Below are 24,292 nucleotides of genomic sequence, written 5' to 3' on the forward strand. Positions count from 1 at the left end.
TTATTTGCATCTGAGTGATCACAAGCAAATTCAGAGTGCTCCTAATTCTCTTCTAGTGTCCTTTTTGCCCTTTAGATGTGTATTATACGAATATGACCATAAATTGCTTTCCCAAAAATTGCGCTCGAAAATTGAAGTGGAGGCTACGAACCATCAGAATGTGGCCAACAACAGCACGCGTCATCCCTTTTCACGGAATTCGGGAACCGCTGGTTAGCACTTCCCACAACCACGTTCAATAAATGACCACACTCTATTCTAGCCTTCTACGTTTTCACGTACAAATACAAAAGTGGTTCTGGTAGTAAATATCGCCAAAACCAGGGTGCAATATTTCAATTCCATTTTCCCGCCCAATTCCATGCGCCATCAATAAATAAAACCCAAAATAAAATAAAAAAAATTCCTCTCTTTTTTAATTGGTTGTTGCTTCATTATACACCAGTTTCCCGGTCATTTTCGTCTTCCCAACTTCTCAGAGTCCCAACTCTTCCGTTTTGCCCCTTCCATTTCTTCATCGTTTTCTCTCCCAGGTATCGTATCGCAACCCTAACGCTGTTGCTTCTGTTATTTACTCCATTGTTCGTGTTTTTGTTCGGTGATCGTATACGTTTTTAGGGTTTGAAATGGAGATGAAGGACAAAGTGAATAATGAGGATCTTGCTGTGGAGTCTCCAACTTCGGTTCTCGAAGACGAGGTCTGTTATGATGTGCTTCCTCTCTCTCTCTCTCTCTCTCTCATTTCTCCATGTAAATAATTTCCAATCTAGCACTAACCTGAAGAGTGACAATGAAGAAGGCCGTTGTTTCTCTGACGCCGTCGCACTCGCACACAACGTGCTCTTATTGTGAATTATTTGTTTGGACCAGTTATTTATTGACCATAACTTGCATTTTGTATTGTATGCTTTATTTGAACTGTCCTTTTTTATGAAATCCTATTTGGCGCTGTATGTAGTGTTAAAACTTATTCCGCTTTTGTTCTTGTATCGATAATATAGGAATGTTTTGTTTTTGTTTTATTGACTGTGACTCGCGTCATGTAATGTCAGCTTCAGTTGGACGAATAGTGTTTGTCGTCGTTTGGCGTTACAGAATAGTTTTAAAACTTTGTCGTTTTTGTTATGCTGATAGAGGTTTATGTTGTTTGTGCTATATTTGTTTTTGATTTGGTATAAATTGGTTTTGATCGGTCTTTGATTTTTGTTCCTTTATTTTCAAATGGAAAGGATGTTTGTGCCCCCAAAGACGAGGTTAAGTTGGAAGAAGAGTTAATTGCTGATGTGAAAGACGATGGCTCGTCTATTGTATCGAAGACTATGGCAGAGGAGGAAGAGAAGTTACTTAAAGCTAGGATTAAGGAAGAGGAGGTGCAGTGTGGGGAGGCACCTGACCTCAGCGACACACAGTTTAACAAATTGGATGAGCTTTTGACTCAGACCAAACTGTACTCTGAGTTTTTGCTGGAGAAAATGGATGACATCGCACTTGTACTATTCCACTCTCTTGTGCTCTTTTTCTGTGACAACTTTTAATGCATGCTGATTTGTTCTTCTTGTTGCATTGCTCTTATTCTTTGAATATTTGTTACTAGACTGTGGATGAACAAGTGAAAGTGGAAGAGCTAGAGAGTAATCCTTCTGCAAAGAGGGGACGTGGATCGAAGAGAAAAGCTGCTTCCCAGTGCAATACTGTCAGTACACTGTGCTCTGGTGCATCTAAATTGTTTTCACGTAAACTGGCATGCCACTGTATATCATTGGTTCTATGCATACAGGAGTTGTAAAATTGACTTTAGTTAGATGTAAAGTTTATCAGATAGTGTTTGGTAATTGGTTTAAAGTCACAAAACACGACCATTTTTCTCCCTTCTTTATAAGCAAAGTTTTATGAGCAGCTTTATTTTATGTTGTTAACATGTTCTATTAATTTCCATTGCTTGCATCCAGTTTGAGCTATTTTGATCATTAGTGTGTTTTCACGTTTGTAATTACTTTAGAGGAGGGCCAAGAGGGCAGTTGCTGCCATGCTAACAAGATCTAAAGAAGGTGAGGGGACTGTAGATATGAAAATGACCGAGGAAGAAAGAGTTGAGAAGGAGCAGAAAGAGCTCATGCCTTTACTGACAGGGGGGAAATTGAAGCCTTATCAACTGAAGGGTGTAAAGTGGTTGATTTCCTTGTGGCAAAATGGATTGAATGGGATTCTTGCGGATCAAATGGGTCTTGGAAAGACAATCCAAACGATTGGATTTCTCTCTCATCTAAAAGCAAAAGGTCTGGATGGGCCATACATGATAATTGCTCCTCTATCAACCCTCTCAAACTGGATGAATGAGATTTCTAGGTGGATAAGAAAGTTATTTATTGAAAATTTTAGCTGCATAATTATTGCCATGATAACAATTATTATTATTATTATACATGTTTTTTTTTAATCTTTTGACCAATAGTTATTATTTTGAATAAACGGAATAGGTTTGCACCATCACTTCCTGCCATTGTCTACCATGGTGGCAAGAAGGAGAGAGATGAGATCCGAAGGAAACATATGCCTACTAAAACAATTGGCCCAAAATTTCCCATAGTCATAACTTCTTACGAGGTTGCATTAAATGACGCTAAGAAATATTTCAGGTCATACAATTGGAAATATCTCGTTGTTGATGAGGTAAATAAATTCACTTGAATGTGCAAAATGTTTTGTTTGTCCAATGTATTGAGTGAGCAATATTTTAATTAGAAGTCTGTATGTTTCTGTTGTTCTAACTAGATTTTTGGCCTTTGAAGGGACACAGGCTCAAAAATTCAAAATGCAAATTAGTGAAGGAGTTGAAATACATAAAAGTTGAAAACAAGATTCTTCTAACTGGAACTCCTCTTCAGAATAACCTGGCCGAATTATGGTCTCTATTGAACTTCATTTTGCCTGATATTTTTGCATCCCTTGAAGAATTTGAGTCATGGTTAGTATTGTTTTCTTAATGGTTTGATGATGTGCCACCACTGAATGGAGATAGTTGAAAATCTGATGCCCTATGATTTTTATGTCTTATATTGGGCTAATGAAAGCTTTTATATTCTGACTCGGCATATGGAATGTAAACAATGTGGACCAATTCCTCTATACTTCAATAATTTTTCCTGTTTGATATATTGTCAGGAAAAAGTTCATGAATTTGTTTAAATCATTATTTTGAATGCTTCCTCAACTTTAGTTTCCTTTTCCCCTGAATCTGTTGTGTCCTACCCCTACCCATGTTTCTGCTGGCTTGTACCAAATTTAATTTTGCAGTCTGTTTGTCTTATTTTTTCCAACCAGTTGCTTGTGTGTCTTTGTTATTATGTTGCTCTTTTCTATACGAACAATAGCTTTTATGTCATTTGACAATATTGGTTTTGGTTTGATGCTAATGAAAACACTATTTATGCATTTGTTTTACTTTTAATATAATTAAATTCCTTGTAGGTTTAATCTGTCAGCGAAGGGCAATAATGAAGCAACCAAGGAAGAACTGGAAGAGAAACGGAGATCCCAAGTATGCACTCCAAACTTTCTTTTGTACTACTTGTCCATTCTAATAATATGAACTGTAAGGCTACACGTGACATATTCATCTGCAGGTAGTGGCAAAACTTCATGCTATTCTTCGACCCTTTCTTCTGCGTAGGATGAAGTCTGATGTTGAGATTATGTTGCCAAAGAAAAAAGAGATTATTATCTATGCAAACATGACGGATCATCAGAAGAATTTGCAGGATCATTTAGTTAATAAGACGTTGGGAAACTATTTAGAAGGAAAGATGTCAAGCGGTTAGTTCTGCCTCCAGTTTTTGCTATCATGTTATGAAAACAAGGTTTTCTCTCAACTCCCTCATTATATTAATATAGATCTGTATCACATTACTTTACTGCAGGACGCCCTGTTCCTGGAGGTACGATTCGTAATTTGGTTATTCAGCTTAGGAAAGTGTGTAACCATCCTGATCTTCTAGAATCAGCTTATGATGATACATGTAAGTATCGTGCAATTGAGTGGATTTACTTATTTCAAGATCTATTATTCTTATCCAAGCTATGTTTTTCTGTTTGGACAGCTTGCTATCCTCCTTTAAATGAGATAGTTGAACAGTGTGGAAAATTCCATTTGCTTGATCGATTGGTGGAACGTTTATTTGCAAGGAATCACAAAGTATGCTTCAGAGTGCTGTGTCTACATTTTCCCATTACCTTGTTACTAAGTGTCTACTTACATGCTGCTGCATTTGCTAATTGTTATCAGGTTCTTATCTTCAGTCAATGGACTAAAGTGTTGGATATAATGGATTATTATTTTAGTGAAAAAGGCTTTGAAGTTTGCAGGATTGATGGTTCTGTGAAACTGGATGAGAGGAAACGACAGGTTTGTACCAATGCACGAATAACACAACACAATATAATAATTCAATTCACGTTTCTGATTTTTTTTTTCATTTTTTTCTTGTATTTTATTTTAGGTTATGAATATTTTATATTGCATAGTCCTTCAGTTTCTTCAATATATACGTCTGTTCTGTCATTTTACTGAACTGTTTGGTTGTGCTTTTTTAAGTGTTTTTCTTAAAGAAAATATGTTTAAAACTCTCATAAATATTTTAAAAAAAATGTAATCAGAGAAGTATGAGCTTTTCTCGGAAGCTAGAAAGAGTAGCTTCTGAACATAATGTCACTACCACGAAAGCACTGTTTCAAATATTACTTATATCCTAGATAACAAGGAGATTAAAGGTTTTTACATTTGTCTGGCGATCATGGTATATTAAATTTGTAATGACAGCCTTCTGCTCTCTGTCTTCTTATCTTTGTTTTTTTTGAGCATCAATTATTCCAGTAAAAGTGAAGCATTATTGGTAATTTCTATTTTAGTTAACATAGTATTTGTAGATAAGCTTTTGATCAAGAAGCTTTAAGCCTGTTATCATTTGCAAATACTGTTCTTAGTCTCCAATCGTTGTTAACTCGTCTGCCCATGAACAGATCGAGGACTTCAACGATGCAAATAGCAATTGCAGAGTTTTTCTTCTTTCTACTAGGGCTGGTGGATTGGGAATCAACCTCACTGCAGCTGATACTTGCATTCTTTATGACAGTGACTGGGTACTGTTTGACATATCTTTGTTCTGTGTTTTATATATTTGCTTTACTGTTTTATTTATAATACACATTTTTTTGAGTTTCAGAATCCTCAGATGGATTTACAAGCCATGGATAGGTGTCATAGAATTGGTCAAACAAAGCCTGTTCATGTCTACCGGCTCTCAACTGCTCAATCTATAGAGGTACTTCATTATTGCATCGGGCTCAGTCTTTAGTGTGGCTTGTTATAGGGATGGATATGACAGTCTATTTACAGGATCGCATGTTGAAAAGAGCTTTCAGCAAATTGAAGCTTGAGCATGTAGTGATTGGGAAAGGACAGTTTCATCAAGAACGTACAAAAACTGTCAATAGGGATGACATAGAGGTTTGTATTTTAGCCATTGCTATCCAATGATTTATTTTTAATTTCTCCATTGTTTGTTAGAAGTACAAATGAATTTGCTGTCCACTGCGTGCCTTTGGTGTTTAAAGATTTTTGCAGTCAATATTTCCTTTACATGGCCAAAATTTTGACCGGATGAACATGGGTTAGCTTAATCTAAAATTTAGTGGAAATATATAGTGCAGTTGAAAATTTTGCATTTTATTATTGGATTTATTTGTTGAGACTTTCCTATAGCTTGTCTTAATTTGTTCTTTGTGCATAATCGAACTTTAGGAAGAGGATTTTTTGGCATTGCTTCGTGACGAAGAAACAGCCGAAGATAAAATGATTCGAACAGATATTAGTGATGAAGACCTGGAGAAGGTCTTGGATCGCAGTGATCTTATTATCGTCAACAACTCAGACGATGGTAACTCGAAACCTCCATGCAGTACCATTCCTCTTAAAGGGCCAGGGTGGGAGGTGGTGATTCCAAATGCGGGTGGAGGCATGCTCTCTACTCTCAACAGCTAGTTTGTGGTCACTATTTATTGGCCGCAGAGTTTTTAAAACTTTCTCTTTTTGGTGAGATGATATGGCATTTTGAGATGGTCTCATGTCACGGTGGTAACGCCCTGGAGGGTATTCATTTTTGTAGATACTTCTAACGGAACTATACGTTTAGAAATTATGCTACTCTTGCCATGTTTTTTGCGAGTTCCAATTGAATACTCAAATTGTTCAGTGGGCCAAAGGTCTTAGCTTGTCTTGGAATATCATTTTAAATGAAACTAGTGAATACAAGAAATGTGCCATATTTCTATTATATTAAAATGTTATAATTTTTAAAATTATCAAAGATGAATAATTTTACAAGGACAAAGTTGGAAATAGTCCAGAAGAATTAGGCAGTTACTTTTACTAAAAGTAAAGTTGTTTTAGTTAAATAAATAATAAAATTGTATAAACGAGAATGATACTGTGTAGTGATTTTTTTGTTTGGGTTGTGGGCTTATATTTTGGTAAATACGTATTGAATTTTTCGCAAATTCTTCCTCCATCATGTCAATTTTTAAAATTTTCAAAACTACCCTCCTGCATCATATCAATTTTTTAAATTTCCAAAACTACCTTTATTCTAAATTAAAAAATCCAAAATAATAATTATAATGGAGAAATACATGGAAAAAAATTTCGAACACAAAACTAAAAATACATTCTGGATAAAAAATTTAAGAATTCAAAAATATGTTCCGAAAATTGAAATTTAAAATATTTCAAATAAAAGTTTCAAAAATAATTTTTCCCATTTTTGTGTAAAGTTATTTTCGTCATTTAGAAGGAATATTTTTGTCATTTTCTAGAGTCGATTGAGTGCATGTCGAAATTGATATGGTGGAGAAAGAAATTACCTGAATTTTTTTATTTATTTAAGAAAAACGAAGGATTGCATGAAAGAGAAGTAGTAAATTTTTTGCCTTCGTCTTTAATTAGAGGAAAAATATCCTCTATTTATATAACTTTATTGTGACCGAGTATACTATGTGTGTCCAATAGGAAGAGGTGCAGCTGTAAATAGAATCAAGAAAATGACGCATATTCTAGATTTCTTTTATCATCGGTCAGTATTAGCCGTGTTATTATTCTTTGATATACATGTAGGCTGAGATGGCTTTTGCTTCCTGCAACATAACAATTTTGAATTACATTATATCACAATGGTAAAATGAAATAGCCTCATTTAAATTTTAAAAAGGTGTTAGGGTTGTGTTGTTTCATTTAAAGAAATCCAAATTCAGAAGCTAATATTTATCTATTGGAATGCATTTTCTATAATGTAATTTTTTCCTCTCAGAATGATGTACTTTCCGTAATGCAAATATCTTCTCTTTTGGAATACATTTTCCATAACGCAAATTTTTCCTCTTACGGAATCACTTTCTTTAATACAAATCTCCCCTTTTTCAGAATGCACTTTTCTTAATTTTCCAAATTCGATTTCAAGATACTACTACCTTTGTTATTTTCATCCAAATTTCATATTCAATCACTCATTCTCACATCAATCACATAACCCAACCTTCTAATCACAACCATGATCTCCAATACACATTGTCGTTGCTCAGCCTTGCCTCCACCTTCACTAAAATCAACCACCGCCAAAAACCAAGCTACACACTCTATTCTCTTTCAAATCAGAATTACAAGGTTATTTTGGGCATTTAAACTTCTGTGTGGTGTAGGTACCAAAATATATATTGTAGGAAGTAAAAGTCGACTGAGTGGGAGACATGGTTGGGTGTGAGACCCAAGTTGTGATAAATAGAATGTGAGTGGATTTAGAAGTGAATTGATTGGAACTAATTGAAAGGTTGACTGCAATGTTATGCAAAATCATTATCACAATATAAGAGTTAAATACTCAACATAAACTTTAAAATCTTGCAGAAAAAGTGTAACAATAATCATTGTTCTATATTTGGCTTTAGAGTAACCTTTAGATATAATATTTATTGAGATAAATACTAAAGTTTGTCCCTAATTTTGATTTAAAAAGTTTATCAATCATTAGGAATTAGCATCACATGGAGACTAATTATGACTAGAAGTTGAAGGAGTAAGAGAAATTTAACTTGAAACATTACTCTCTTAACTTGAAGGAGTAAAAAAAAATTAATTTGAAACATTATTCTTAACTTGTACACCTGTAGTAAAAGAATTAATAATTTGATAATGTTTCACAGTGAAGCCAAACTCTATCTTAGGTCCTTCAATATTTTTCTAAGATTCAAATCATTGTTGAGGTTTTTGAATAAGTGTGGAAGAAATCCATGCTTTCCATGACATGTGTTAATTGTGTGTCTTGTTTTGGTAGAGTGGATACATATTTTGAGATTATTTTTCTCAACCAAAATTGCTCTTATTTTGATGTTATTAAAAGTTTCTTCTCTCCTGAAAAATCATATTTGAGGAATGAAAGACTATCCATAAGAAGGATTTAAGTCTTCGGAGTAGAATATTTGTATTTGTATTTTATGTATCCCTAATGAACTTAATGACTTGATCTTGACATTTGTATTTTATGTTGTTGATTGAAACATACAAAGTACATTTGATGACACAAGTGCATGGTGTGATAAGGACAAAAAAAAATCATCCTAAAGAATTTTTAACCAAATGAAATAATCTCTTACAACTAGTTTTTGTTTGAAAGAAAAAAACAAGTCTTGTAATTTTGCAAACTGAGCACATATCTTTGAGAAAATTCCATATGACAATGATAGTATGAATGTATATGACACTTTGATAGATGGTGGAGATAGAGATTTGTGAGTCCAGAAAAATAATCAAAATATTAATTTTTTAGGCTAAGAAAAACACCCATGTGTAGCAACTGAAGATTGTGCACTCAAATTAATAAAACTAATTTTGTTCTTCAATCTGAGACTCATTTAAATAAAGCAAAATCACTTGTGATATTTCTTTCCTTCAAGAATATTGTTAAAAATAGTGAGATCTGGGATGTAAAGGAAAGTAGATAATATGACAAATATGTATCTTAAATGGATCAACCATTGTTAACATAACAAACAAAACTCTTTACCATTTTAAAAAAAACAAAGGATTCTACAATTAAAAAATAATAATAAATTTGTTCTTTTCATTTGTAATCAAAGAAAAAAAAATACTTTATATATACAACTTTCTTCTAACCAAATGTATTCTATTGGATGGAAAAGAATTAAAAAAAAACAACATAAAAAACAATCTCAACAAAAGGCTGAAACGGAAAAGATTTGCTTATTTGTACAAACAAGAACTATTAAACAATTATATTTATATAGATATAAATTATTGTTTAATTGAATAATTCATAATCAAACATTATTGTGAAATGTATTTTCAGCATTAGTATAATCATTAATCATTACGTGTCATTAAAATAAACAAATTTAAGAGATAAAAATGATACTTTGAAGTCCACTATGATAACATCTTTTTTTTAAATGAAATTTTATGTTATGATTAAGTTTATTTCAAACATATCTTTATTGTAATTAAATATTAATAAACTGATTTACAAAGTTATTTAAATATTTTTTTTCAAATTGATATTAAAACCTTATATTTTATTAAAAGTCTTTTAAATCTCAAAATAATTGTCTTATTGAAACCTTAATTTTACTTCCTATAATATTTCGTAAAATTTTTTAATGTGCTTTTAAACAAATGAAAATGGGATTTAACTGACATTTTTCCTTTTTTAGTAGATGCGATTACCTCGGGTCGGATTAAACTTGTGTTGACTCATGAGACAGACACTATTAGTTTATTGGTGTAGTTTAAATTGTAAAAAAAAAACTTTATTAGTACCTGAATGGATAATGGCACTTAGGTAATACATGTCTATACATAATTCGTTGACATTGACGTGTCAGTAGCTTTCTAGTTTCTTAAAGTTCTTTATCTCGTTACACGTGTTCCATTGGAAGTATTTGCGATTACACTCCGATATTTTAAGTCAATGCTCGTATTTTTTGTGTGTTCTCTTAAAATATGTGAAACGTCCATTTTTTTCCTCCAGAAGTTTCATTTATTGGTTGACTTAGACCCTTACATGTGTGGATTGTATAAACGGTTCATCAGGACGTGTGTAGTGGTTTCCCTAATCCATGGGGTGTATCTTTTAGTTTATTGTTATCGTGAGATACCTACTCGAGTATTTCGGAAAGTGCCTACTCATCTAAGTTTAGTTGTAACTACTTTCTTATTATTTATTATGTTGTAATAGTTATTTAACTAGTTCTTCGCTTGGGTTCAACCTTTACAAAAACTGTTTTTAATTCTATATATAATGATAACTTTTTCTTCAAATTTTAAAATATATGTAGATTTAATCTTTTTTATGCAAAGAAAAAGATAAACTCTTTAAAAAAAATTAAAACCAAATTTACTAGCATTCAAGTATACGAATTTTTATTACGTTTAACTGATAATACAGTAATTAATCATATTTTAAAAAACTTTGGTGCCAAACAGACTTTAGAAAATAATTTCAATATTGAAATTAATTTTAAAAAAAAGATTAGAGTAGAATAATGATACATTAATTACTATTACCAGTAATGAAAAGATTAAAAGTACGTTTAGGTCTTCACAATTTCAATTAAGAAATTAGATAATTTAATTTCATCTATGGAATAAGACACTTTCATTGAAAATTGGCGAAGGCGAATAGGTTCCAATTTTCCATTTTGATTTTGATGGTGGTGGTGGAGATGATAACCCACTCCAAATTCGTGGATCAGCTCCGAGATTACCATGTTCGTTACAAGCGCAACCACTCTGCTCTTACTTTCTTCTCGCCCAAGCCCCATGTCCAAACTCGGTTAACCCTTTTTTTCTTTTCTTCTCTTTTAACTTCATCAATTACATTTTATGCCGTTCTTTAGCTTCATATCTATGTGTTGAGTTGCTCCCGGTGTACGCAAGCACAATTGCATGCTCTTCTGTCACTTGTCAATTTCAGTTGACTATGATACAAGATAATTGTTATTAGAACTGCTTTACTTTGTCTTGTTGGTATTTAGATGACACTGCAGTATTTGTTGCAAAACTTGAAAAAAAATTTAAAAAAAAAGAGTTTGAATTGGGTACCGTGTATTTCGGATTTTGGAATTCCCTTTTGCTTAGATATATTGAACGATATATAACATTGATGGGTGAACACCGATTCATAGTTTAGTTTGATCAATTTCAGTACTCGTCTTGGTATGAAATTGATAGGTTGGATGAGATTCTTTTGGAATGCTAGGTCTTCCTCTCCGGTCTCCAGTTTGGATATGATGTGTGTAAAGAACTTGCAGCATGGTGTAGAGTGGCGATGTAGCCTCTGTATAATAATTGTGTGATGTCAACGATAGCAAGCCCTGTGACTGACGGTTCTAGAAAATTTGGGCAGTGGAGAGGCAAGATAATTTGTTTTACTTTAGATGAAAAAAATATAGTTTCATGAAAATTGACACTGGCAAAGTTAAAAACTATGAGGCATACATGAAAACTTAACTCTGTAGTAGCATTAAAAATGGCAGAGTACGGATATTATAGATGTGATATTGATGCTCCTGTCTCCCTCTTTCATTAAATACTGTAATATTTTCGTTTTTTCTTGAATGCTAACTGTTCGATATGAAATTTTATGAATCCTCTAGAGTCCAAAATTGATACGCATATCAGATATTGATACGCATGTTACACCTTAATATCTATGGAATAAGACTTATGATGACTTCTTTGTGTATTTTATAGTAAATATTATGTAATCGTGTTGAGCATTGGCTTCTTTTGAATATGACTAGTGATCTTTTATGACAGTTTGACAGGGTTGGGGAAGAGTATGTATTTTTTTGTGGTATGTTCATTAGGCAAGGAATATACTTTGGGATGAGCAGCAGAATACATGTAATTATGGATTTTGTTTTGATAAGGAGTTTTTTTCAGTTTTGATAATCTTTCACTGGTATGGTATAACTATGTATTATAATGAATTTATGGGAAGTGTTTTTTCAAACTTCATGTTAATATATCTAAGTTGTATCATATTTTGGGCTTTCAAGAATATCTCGTATTCTTGCGTCTGTCCTGCATTGTATGGTTGTGCCCATGCTTTATTAAGTATCTCGGTGTTGGTCTTGACACGGTATTAGAGTTTCTATGACTAAATAGTTAAGATTTTGATCATTTCCATTCTCTTTAAAAAAAAGTTGAATTTGATCGCAACATATAAACATAAATCACAAATTAAATTCCTTCCTGTCTTAGTTAGGGTGCATTACTTTTACAGCTACATAGACAACTTTATCAGGTGAAGATTTTGATATTATCGATGTAAACAGTGCTGGAGCCAGAAATCTTGCCTATTGGATAAATAGATAGGATGGATCTGAAAATGAGTTATGGATGTTTGATATAATTACCCTAATGAAGTGCATAATTCAATGTTCTGCAGAAGAGAGATTATGTCATAAGTGCTTGATTCAGTAAGCTTATTTTCATAGGCCTAGTTGAAGCTTATTGAAACAAGTTGACTTGTAAAAATGTCAAAAAGTCACTTAACAAGTTTAACCAAACACCTTCAATTCTCATATCACAAGTCATTTTCTATAGCCAAATAGATTTTGCAATACCTCTTCTAAGTTCCAAATGCTCCTGTATTGTGGATAATAATGCATTAAAGCGGTCATGGGTCAAATTAATTTAGATGCTACTATTAGGTATCCGCTGCATTTATGCTAGTTGTCTTACGTAATCTTAGGATGTAAAATGTATTCCTCGATTAATATCTTGGTCATACAATATTTTTATTCATTTGTCTTTGGTTTGATTTGTTGATGATATTACAATATTATAATCCTTACTATGATGTGTTTAAAGATAGACATGAAATACAAAGAAATCTGAATAGTATTTTTGACCTGTGTTTACATTAATACTTGTAGACTATATCTGATCTAGTCAAGGGAATAGAGAGTGAATAAAAGTTATACAAATAAACTGAGGTAGTAGCCTAATGAACTAGTGGATCTTTTGTAAGAGAGATCCAAAGACCTAATGAGCACAAAACAAAACAGTAAGAGCCAAAAAATAATAAATCTGTCAGCAAACAAGAAAAGCAGTGTAGAAGAGGCGTGTAACATGAGATGAATAATATGAAGAAATAATCATGAATTTATAGTAAAACACCATATATTAGGAAGCAAAGTAGTGATGGGATAGGTCATGGAGGATGTCACCACCCTGATACCATGTTCAAACAAAGACTTGAAAGAAAGCAATGCATCTGAATTGCATTTTTGACTTGTGTTTACATCTGGATTTCACTTGCAGTATTGTGACTTTGAGTTTCATTATACGAGATCTTGTTTTTCCTTTTGAAACGCACCATTACTTTTAGAAAAAAAAAAAAAAATCCTCCCCCACCCACCCTTTTTTATTTCCTATATCACTTGATCCCTCTCGCTCTACCCCTCTGTCTCTCTTTTTTTTCTTCTCTTTCTTTCTCTTTTTCACAGGAAACCCTCCCGCCTCCCTTATTCATCTTCTTTCTCCCCCCATCCCATTTGCATATCTTCTTACTCTCATTCTCCTCGCTCCCTCCTTCCATTGTTTCAAATCTCACAAACTTCTTGCTCTCATCATTTGATTTAAATGGAACAATTACCCATTCATTAAAAAATCCCCAGTTGGAGCTCTTTGAGGTAAGGTATTCGGAAATGTGCCTTTGATGCTGTGAAAGCAATTTTAATTTTGAACAAGTCAATTATTAAAGTGATAAGAATGGTATCTTGTTTAGTTGTTAGTGGATTAGTTCGTTTCAGATATCATAGAGCAAGATTTTTATTAAGTTATATTAAGTATTTAAATGCAAGCTAGATTCAGTAAAGTTGTACGCTTTTGCAATTCAGAATAGTTTATATTGTTTCCTTGCTCAGTTGTTTTTTCTTCTATCCTTAAACAAAACCCAACAAGTGGTATCAAAGATCTCTTCTTGAGGGGCCTATGAAAAATGGATGGTGAATCAAATTTTTCATAAGTTGCACCTCTAGTCTTTGATGGAGCAAACTATGATCTCTAGGCTGTAAAAATGGAGGCTTATCTAGAGACTTTGAACTTTTGGGAAGCTGTTGGTGAAGATTATGAAGTACTTCCGCTGCCAAAGAATCCCACCATGGCTCAAATAAAATATCATGAGAATACCGAAAAACATAGGCAAAATAATTCTATTTGCTGGTGTTTCAAGAACCATCTTCACTATCTGAAGGAATTTGGGATTATCTGAAGGAAGAGTATGCAAGAGATGAAAAGATTTGAGACATGCAAGTGCTGAACTTGATGAGTGAATTTGAGGTCCAAAGGATGGAACAATGTAAAACAATTAAAGAGTACTCATAGATTATTGGGCATTGCTAACAAGGTAAGGTTACTTGGCACTAGCTTTTCTTATTCTGAAAAATTCTTGTAATAGTGTCAGACAGATGAGGCATCTACAACCACTTTGGAGAACACCAAGGATCTGTCCAAAATCACTTTGGCAAACATGGTACATGCCTTGCAGGCCCTAGAAGAACAAAGGCTTATGGACAAAATCATGGTATTGAAAGTGCTCTACTAGCCAAGAGCCAAAGAGGTAGAACATGGAAAAAGAAAAACTAGAAGGAGAATCCTTAAGCCAACAGTGAGAACAGTGCAAATAATTACAGGAAAGGAAAGGATGAATAGATGAGTTACCCACTTTGTCAGCTGTTAGAATAGGCATAGATTAGGCTTTACTAAAAAGGTATTTTGAGTTGTACCTATCTATACCTAGGGTCCTAAATGTGCTTTTACTTTTTTTTCTATTATTTTCTCTCTCATTGCATGTCAGATTACTCTACAGATTTTATATATCCATGTGAGAACCTAAGAGAGTCTTTAACAAGCTCTCTAAAATATATTTTCTCTCTTTATATTTAATTCCAAGTTCAACATTGTGACAAAATGGGTCACCCTCCATTTATATATTGGAGAAAACTTGGTGATAAGTGCAGTAAGCGAATCATTTGGGGTACGAAGTTATTATCTGTAGAAAAGATAATTAGCCACATGGTGAAGAGGCAAAGGCTGCTAAACTAATTAACCAAATGGTGGAGGCAAAGGTTGCTAATCAACAGTAAGTGGATTACTTGTTTTCCGCCACATGTTTCTCCAACAATGAATCAAGTCAAAATTGGCTTATTGACCGTGGTTGTACTAACCACATGACAAAAGGATCTATTCAAGGAACTAAGCATTTCAATCACATCAACTTTCGAGTTGGACATGAAAATTACATTGTTGTGGAAGGAAAAGGAGCAATAGCAATCTCAACCTACTGAGGTACGAAGTTAATTTCTTATGTGTTAAATGTTCCTGGTAAAATTTGTTGAGTGTTTGAAAACTAGTTGAAAAGGGTTATCACATGTTAAAAAAAAATCTTGCACAATTAAAGATATCTATGACAAAGATGCTTTCTAAGTTAAAAAGAAGGGGAAAAGCTTTGCTTTAAATCCATTTGAGGAGTACTAAATTTCTTTTTCAATAGAAAATGATATAAGAAAAAGAAGAAGAATTGAAAATCCGCTTTAGAGAAAGTTGGAAAGGTTGAGTAGGGTGAGAAGTGTCTAAAAACTTTGAATTTAGAGTTCAAGGCTATTGGAACAAAGATAAAGATAAGAACAAGAAGAAGAACAATAACAAGAAGAATGGGAAATCTGCTTTAGAGAAAGTTGAAAAGGTTTAGTAGGACGAGAAGTGTCTAAAAACTTTGATTTTAGAGTTGAAGGCTATATGAAACAAAGATAAGAAGAACAAGAACCAAGAGCCAGGAACCAGAACAAGAACAAGAACAAGAACCAAGAACAAGAAGAAGAATAAGAATGAAGAACCAGAAGAATGGAAAATTTGCTCTAGATAAAGTTGAAAAGGTTGAGTAGGGTGAAGTATCTAAAAACTTTGAATTTATAGTTGGAGTTTATTGGAACAAAGATAAGAAGTTCTTATCAAAACATGTTTTCAATAAGGATTGACATCAAAGAGTTGATTGAGAAGTTAAAAGTTTAAAATGCGAAGGTCCAATTATATCATGGGGAAGCAATGGTATCTCACGAGAAGACTAATCTAAAGTAGAAGATCATATTGTTGATGTCTTCGCCAACTCATTCTATATCAGCAAGTTAAATTTTTGCAGAAGAAACCAAGAGTTTGCAGCTTCCGAGGCAAGGAGGAATGTTGGAAACGTGGCATATAAGCTGTCAAAGTAGTTTTTATTTTTGAATAAGTCAATTAGTAATTTGATTAGCATGTTATCTTGCTTCTAGATGTTAGTGGATTAGTTAGTTGATTTTATTATTCAGTTATCAGCAACAACTCATGGAATCATGAAGTCAATCATGGTAATATTTACTTATTATTTTTCGGTACCGGGTAGTACAAAAGCCCTCCAAGCTTGGAACCCAATTTTAGGGTAGTCGGGCTTTGTTCCGAACTTATTCCTATTTTAAGTCGAGTTTTGGAACAACTCGTCGTGTTTTCACGACTTTGTCTTTAGGTCAAGCTTTGCGACCATTCCTTTAGTCCAAGCTTAGGATCATGTAATTAAAACCCCAATTAATAATGATATGCAATCCCCATATTAATATGGGAGGTTTCAATAGTAATGATGAGTTGTGTTGGTCTTGAGGCATTATATCAGTTAAACGACTGAGTTTCGCCGCTACGCGTGCCACGTAGGATTGAAAGGACACATTGCCTCGAACAACACAATGTTTCAAAGTTACCTTTTGCGAGCCTTAAAATCCCAATGTCCAATGCTTCCAAATACTTCTAAAAGCTCAAGTTGCTCACTTTTTGTACTCTTTTTGTGTTTTTTGGCCCTTGTTGACTATTTCTTAAGTATTTTGAGCATTTCTTCTCAGGTTTTTTTCTTCCCTCTAAGTCTTCTTCATTTTCCTTTTCCCACTCTGATTCTTCCTATGGAAATGGTCATCTGTATGTAGGGAGGTTATCCCTATTGGAGAAGATTCCAAAAGTCGCACTTGCTTTCCCCAAGGGCTTTGTGGAGAAGGTAAATTCCCCCTTGGGTACCATTGCGATATCGGGTACGTCAGTGTCCGAGATGTCAAGGGGATGTAAGGTCATCGTCGTGTCTTCAAGGAAGTGAAAGGCCTCTTCACAATGTCCTATTAAGCCAGAGGCTTCCAGGTTAATCTTGGCCAAGAGGAAAAGAAATGATAGGTTTCTTCCTATTTCCAATCCAAAGTACTCATGGGTGCTTGATTATGTCACCTCATATGCCTCTGAGTTTACTTCAAGAGACAAAGTTAAGGAGTTTGTTGCTACTTTCAACATTTGTCCAGAGGTTATGGCCGAATTCATAGGGGCTAAGCCGTGTAGCAAGGCTGACTATGTTTTTATCAAATCGTCTCGCAATAGTGATGATTTCACTTTAGTATATAAATATTTCTTTAAGGAGTTTGATATATTGTTTCCCTTGTCACATTTTGAGTGTCAAATACTCACTGTCATGGTTAATCTAAAGGGGGTTTAATCCCCACTACTTCAAGTGGGTATTATTTAATATTTTTTGGTACTGTATAGTACATAAGATTTATTTATCTAGTTCGATTTGATTTACCAGGGTTCTTGTTAATTAATGGTAAATATGTATTTAAACTTTTCATTGTGGGTGGTATGATATGTAGTCTATTAGGGGTTTAGTACTTATAGTTCCTATAATAGCCGTTTGTCTTAAGAAGTGAACTTTAAGTATAACTCAACATTACAAAACTAGCTTATAAGGTGAACTTTGCAAGGTTTGCACCCACTTATATACTGTGAATATACCTTATTTCTAGTTAATATCTCCAATACACTCCTCTCACGCGAAGACTGTCAACTCTTGCGTGGGACTAGAAATTTATGGGTCAATAGCGGGTGGCACGATAGGTGCAACAAACTCTTGCTAGGATATGTTCTAAATGATCTAATACCATCTTAAGAAGTGAATTTTAAGTGTAACCAAACCTTAAAAACCAACTTGTAAGATGAGGTTTGCACCAATTTATACACTGCAAATTGACCTTATTTCTAGTCGATATCTCCAATAGTTTGTTGCAACAAAAGAGATAATGCAACCAATGAGTTGGATACTCTTAGTCCTTGTAAGTGCCGTTTATTACAAAAGAGAGAGAATGCAGGCTACCAGCTTACTGCCTGTAGTCCTATAAATACCGTTTGCCGTAACAAGGAGATAGAGTAGCCCATTTGTACAATATGAGGTGACAGTTCATGGAAAGTTTTATTATTATTATTACTGATTACGATGTTAATTACTTTTCTAATGAGTTTTCAGTTGCATTTCTGTTTTCTATTATACTCCTTACCTTATTTAAAATAAAACTTGTGCTATGTTTGTTTTCTCCTTCATGTCCACTTTGTTGATTATGCTCTCACTAAGTCACTGTGATTTACTCCATTTTTTCTTTTTTTCCCTCCAAATTCACTAGTGGTTTAATGCCAGGTTCCATAGGATTGGCCATGAGTTTGTCCATTATCTTGATAACCCTCCATTGCATGTGATCGATTTGAATGGTCACCCAAATATATTGCAGCTTTTAGTATACGGATAGTGAATAGAAAGAAAGTCTTTATTTTGAGATGTAGATGATCCTACTATTAAGTGTGTTAATGATGTAATCATGATGTTTTGAGAGACTATAATAATCAGTATGTTTGAACTATGATTCCTAGATGAATTATTTATGTGTATATCTTTATCTCCAAGGCTTAAAGTGGTGATATGTGTGTGTGTATACAGTTGCATGGTTTCACAGTTAACTCAGTATATATAGATTGTCCTCTTTTTCGAAGGGAGACTATCTCCGATTTTTGGTATTCCTCTTGTTTCTTTATTTTTCTCTTTTGATGTTGTGTTACTTGAAGGCTGCCCAGACTAAGGGAACCATGGTTCTGTGTGGGTCACAGTCCAGAGGTCGTGACACTTTTCAACAAGGCTCGGTCTATAAACCTTAATACAAAAGAAATCAATCATAAACTAATATATTTAAGATGCATTCTAGCAGTCAAACTTGGAGTTTGGGTCTAGGTCCTGGTATCCTTTTATATCAGATCTATTACCTTCTAAAATGCATATAAAAATCATGCACCTGATTCATGCATCTATACTTGACATTTCTCTTGCCTTGTTGCAGGGGTGATGTTGCTCAGGCGATTGGTTTTGCTTTACTGTTCTCCGTGCTTGTTGTCTCATCCCTCACGACCCTTTATTTGAGGCACTTTTGGCTTTTTGGGGTTGTCATATGCTTCAATATATTTCTTCCTGCCCGGCTAAGAATGACTAGGCAAACATTGGCAAGGAACAGGGAAAGAAGACTGCCATTGTCCATATGAGAATTCATTCCTGTGGTATTTCAATCGTACGCTGGTAGGCAAGGCCTTATTTCTTGGCGTATAATTAATTTGGTCTTTTGGTGAATACTCTTGGTGCTCCAAGTATTCCTCTAGGATATATACTGCAACTTGTTCCTGCCACTGGTAGAGACGGATCACAACCTCTGTGCACAGACCAAGTGAATTTGTGGTACACTCGTTTCACAAGTTATGCACATAAAACTGACCCCGCCAAGAGGCACAACAATTTTCTTGTTTTGTTTCTCAATTGGCTTGTAGATTTTCATCAAGGAATTCCTGACAGGATTATCTGCGGTGTTTTTATATACATTGTCTGTAGCTTTGACTGTGTAGAGTTGTATAACTTGCAAATGTAAATGGTTATAGTTGAAGAAATATAAGAAAATTTCTCTCTGGAAATTGCAGGCTAGCTGTCCATGAAAAATGTATGTGTCCAGTCCTTGTCTTAGGCTTTAAATATTTTTATTTCCTCTGTAATATTGTAAGACTGGATAGACTTTTTAGCATGCTTACTCAAAAAATCTTCCTGGAAATTTAAGGGTTCTCCTCTTCTTTTCATCGGATGGTGATTCACAGTAGTCGAAATGAATTTACAGTTACGGTAGATACCTTCTATCCTAATCATTAAGTAATGACAAATTTTAGTTTTCATTCCTTCAAATTTTTATTAGTTTTGATCCATACAAGTTTACAGTAATACCTATCACTACTTACTGATGAGGTATCATGCATCTATACATGTAAAAGTTATATCTCAACTCTAAGTTGTCCTTGATGTTACATATTTAGATGATTGTTACGTCATTACAAAATAACAGTACAGATCATTTTTAAAGATCGTAATTAATCATTTTCTAAAAGATAAATGGAAGTTTTATGTTTATAGAGCTCAAAAATGTATTTATCTTTTAGATATTATAAAGAACTACCTGGTAGTGGGAAGGATGACATGTGACTAATAATTGTTTTTTTCTTTTTTACTTTATAAAAGGTTAGAAGGGTGATTGTATGTTGGAACAGAAAGCATAATTATATCATCTTTAGTCAGACTCTGATCGTCATATTGCAAATTTTACGTCTCCTATGTTTGTTTCTGACAGAAATATAGGTTGAACTGATTAAGCAGACGTAGGGAAATCCAAAAGAATTGCATCTTTGGTTGACCATATTTTTTTATATATAGTTAGTGAGTGGCTAAGTGCTGTCATGGTCCCCCACGTTTCCATCTTGTGGCACCTTTAGGCATTGCTCTAGGTATCGAATATCATGAGCAAGAGAGGAATGAAAAAAAGTTGGGAAAATATAATGAATCACAAATATGTGGTTTCATTAGGTGGCTCACATCACAGGTGACATTATTGATCTAAAATAATGAGTGTGGCCCTCCATCAGATCTTCCTAATGTGTTTAGGGGCTTCTTTTGGATAATAGTTGAGTATGAACGATGCTCCACAATTATTGCTGCAACAACAACAACACTGTGTTTCGTTTCTTTCCCCTTTCATAAATCATAACCCAACTAGCTCTTCTATTCAGTGTTAATATTAACTAGATTAAATAGGATTATGAAACCCAAATGCATATATACCAGAAAGAATTATTCAATCAGTTATAATAATTTATAGCTAATTCATCTGATGCCCATTGCATGTGTTGTTTCCTTTCAAAAATCTTCACTGATCCAACCTTATAAAATAATCTTAGGATTTTCAGGTGATGATGTGCTGAGAAGCTGCTGCAATGGAGTTAACACATGTTTTGAAAATTCAGAAAGCTGAGAAAAATATTATTGTTTATTTTATTTTTTTTAAATAAAGTAAACTAAACTGTTTAAAGCTAGAAGTGGGTTTGCTCTGGAAGCAGGTTATATCTTTTATGACTGAAGCATGACATATTGGTGAGAATATTTAGTTTGAGTGCATGCATTTATTTTCAACTTGTTTATTATGCAAAAAAGGCTTTCAATTTAGTCTTGAGAATGTGTAATCATAGTTCATGAATTGACAACATTTATTTATATTACTTGATTTTCTAAGATAACGGTGGGAAACATGCAGTTACCTGAGTCCGTTAGTACTAAAATTGGATGGGACATGCCACTTTAGATAACTTGTTAGTTATATGTTTTTATAATAACGATTAAGCAAATCAAAATTAAAATAAATTGAAGATGTGTAATTATATAATTTACTGTCAGTATTTGCTTATGTTTTTTGAAAAACATATTATCGTTAAATTATTTTTTAGAATTAAAACAGTACAACTTATAATCATAGATGATGAATGTTCTTACACAAAACTTACACAAAATTAAATTCTAAACCCTAAACCTAAACTTAAACAGAGTTGAATACTTTGTCGGAATTCTCCATCAAAATTTAAATTAATTTTGGTTCATTAATTATTTAACTAATGAATTAAATGCATTGCTACTAATCTCTATTGAACTTCATCTTCACTTCAGAATAGGTCCATTGATTAATTTTTTTTATACTCAAAATTTATTTTGTGATTTTTTCTTTAATTACTAATTTATATTTGATTATTATACTAAGAAAAGGCGTAAAATTATTTATTGCTTTAAGAGGATTTTCTAGAAGCTTTCGACCTCTCAGCATACCAGTTCAACTAAAATTATAATTAATTAACTATAGTCACATAATCATTTAGAAAAAATATCACTCTAAAAAAGTCATCAAATAAAAAATAATTTTAGAAATCAAAATAATTAATTACTATTTTGACTAAATTAGAAACTATTTTATAAATTAAAAAAAAACTGTTATTATATAAAATAGTTTTTATTATTAATAAAAATTTATAAAATAATTTTTAAATTAGTATCTAATCATTAACTACAAAGGTTTTAATTGATTACTACTTTAAATATTTTTTAATCTCTAAAATTAGTTGTTATTTAGTAATTTTCTTGTAATGTATACATCTCACTATTTTTTTTAACTTCATTCATTAAGGTTTATATTTATAATTTTAATTTTTCACAATGATGAAAGTGTTCTATGAAAGTGATTTTATATTAGTGTCTTAAAAATTCAGATTGGAATAACGTAACCCTGAAAATTAGTTTATAATAAGAATTATTTCTCTCTTATACACAATATTTTAGTTATATTATAAGTAAATGTGAGATCCTACCATAAAAAATTTGTTAGTAAGTGTTAAACATTACAAATACAAGGTTCTAAAACTATATTTTTTTTAGTAGTTTGATAATAAATCAATATCTCAAAAGCCAGTCATCCTATAATAAAACCAGTCAACCTCAAATGTTAGTTTACGAGTTAAATATATTTCATATTATTATATTTTTTATTTGTAGTCAATAATGTTAAAAAAATATTAAGTGAGAACTTGATCCTTATTATTGAGAACTTTTTTATTATTATTATTACTATTATTTTGAGAACTGATAATTATAAATCTACATTACATGATATGCCGATAAAAAAATACACACATATATAACTTAATTTTAGTTTTAATCATATTAATTGTTTATATTCATGTTATTATTTCTCACAATAATAAAAATCTAATTTAAATGCTTGCTTTCATTTCATGGCATATATATATCCTGAAATTGGTTTTCTATATGCAGAAACTTGGTGATAGTGATAGTGATAGCCGATCTACTCCCACAAAGAAGAAAACCAGACCTAAGCAAAAGCATTAATATTCTTTAAACCAAAGCCTTAACCTAGCTATATATCCATATATATATATATATATAAATTTTCTATATGTGCCTTTACTTGTCGTATTCATCACCCATGCATGCCAAATATAATTGGTGATTCATTATGGTTCCTGATTCATGAGTACTGTCTATATATTATTCGTTTAAGGCTTGTATTTGCCTTATCCTACTGCACAAACTTCTCTCTCAAGCCTTATATTTGGAATTGATTCATTGAATATATATATATATTTGATGAACTGAGGCATGAACGTAAGTGGGGACTATATTTGATGAGACAGTGGCCGAAAGCAAAAGTGTATCAGTTCTGATCTGTTCTCATCTTCTCCTCTTATAATCATCTTCATTCATCTCATTACTTGCCTTTGTTTTTCATTACATTCTTTTCTTTTTCTCACCATATATAAATATTCAACTTCCACTTAATTTCTTCTTCATTTTTTGGCTTTAAATCTCAGTATTCTTTGATTTTAATATTCAATTTCTGCATATGTTCATGCCTTTCCTTGTTTCCAATTTGAATCTTTGAAGCTGAAAGGGAACCAGATATAGATAAAATTGACCAGGTCCCTTTTTTCACTTACTGCTCTATTAGCTTTCATGCAACAGGCCTACACAAGGTTCACCACATGTGCGTATAATTTTGAATATATGTGCTTCAACAAGATCCAAAATTATTAATTTTTATAAGTTATAACAATAATAATAATAGTTTTTATAAGTTATAACAATAATAATAATGGTTTCTGAATGATGGTACACTATAACAAGAAAATTATTAAATAGAAACCAATTTTAGAGACAAAAAATAATTAGTTACTATAGTGATTAAATTAGTGACTGTTTAAAAGATTAAAAAAAATAATTTTTTTATTAATTTTTATTATTGTTAAATAGTTTTTAAATTGGTATCTAATTAGCTACCAAGATTTTTCTATCAAATTTAGAATCTAAATAATTGATAATTAAAATTTTATTAGTTAAGTAGATACATTTGAAAACTATTTAACAATAATAAAAATTAATTTAGAAAGAAAAAATATTTTAATCTTTAAAATAATATC

General features: G+C 32.5%; 1 protein-coding gene and 1 long non-coding RNA gene across 2 annotated transcripts; both read left to right on the plus strand.

Moving 5' to 3' along the window:
* Positions 1–270: 270 nt before the first annotated feature.
* Positions 271–6,257, plus strand: LOC137810215 (ATP-dependent DNA helicase DDM1). The gene is made up of 16 exons (XM_068611374.1): positions 271–533; positions 619–698; positions 1,230–1,490; positions 1,595–1,693; positions 2,000–2,346; positions 2,478–2,670; positions 2,790–2,965; positions 3,469–3,538; positions 3,624–3,813; positions 3,918–4,016; positions 4,098–4,192; positions 4,283–4,402; positions 5,017–5,136; positions 5,220–5,318; positions 5,393–5,503; positions 5,798–6,257. The coding sequence occupies exons 2-16, from the start codon at positions 627–629 to the stop codon at positions 6,035–6,037; spliced, it is 2,292 nt and encodes a 763-aa protein (XP_068467475.1). The 5' UTR covers positions 271–533; positions 619–626; the 3' UTR covers positions 6,038–6,257.
* A 4,496-nt stretch (positions 6,258–10,753) lies between these two features.
* Positions 10,754–19,426, plus strand: LOC137810216 (uncharacterized). The gene is made up of 3 exons (XR_011080854.1): positions 10,754–10,892; positions 11,879–11,965; positions 19,291–19,426. It is a non-coding gene; the product is annotated as an uncharacterized lncRNA (long non-coding RNA).
* Positions 19,427–24,292: the final 4,866 nt, after the last annotated feature.

The sequence above is a fragment of the Phaseolus vulgaris genome, chromosome 2, assembly GCF_000499845.2.
Source record: "Phaseolus vulgaris cultivar G19833 chromosome 2, P. vulgaris v2.0, whole genome shotgun sequence".
Taxonomy (NCBI): Eukaryota; Viridiplantae; Streptophyta; class Magnoliopsida; order Fabales; family Fabaceae; genus Phaseolus; species Phaseolus vulgaris.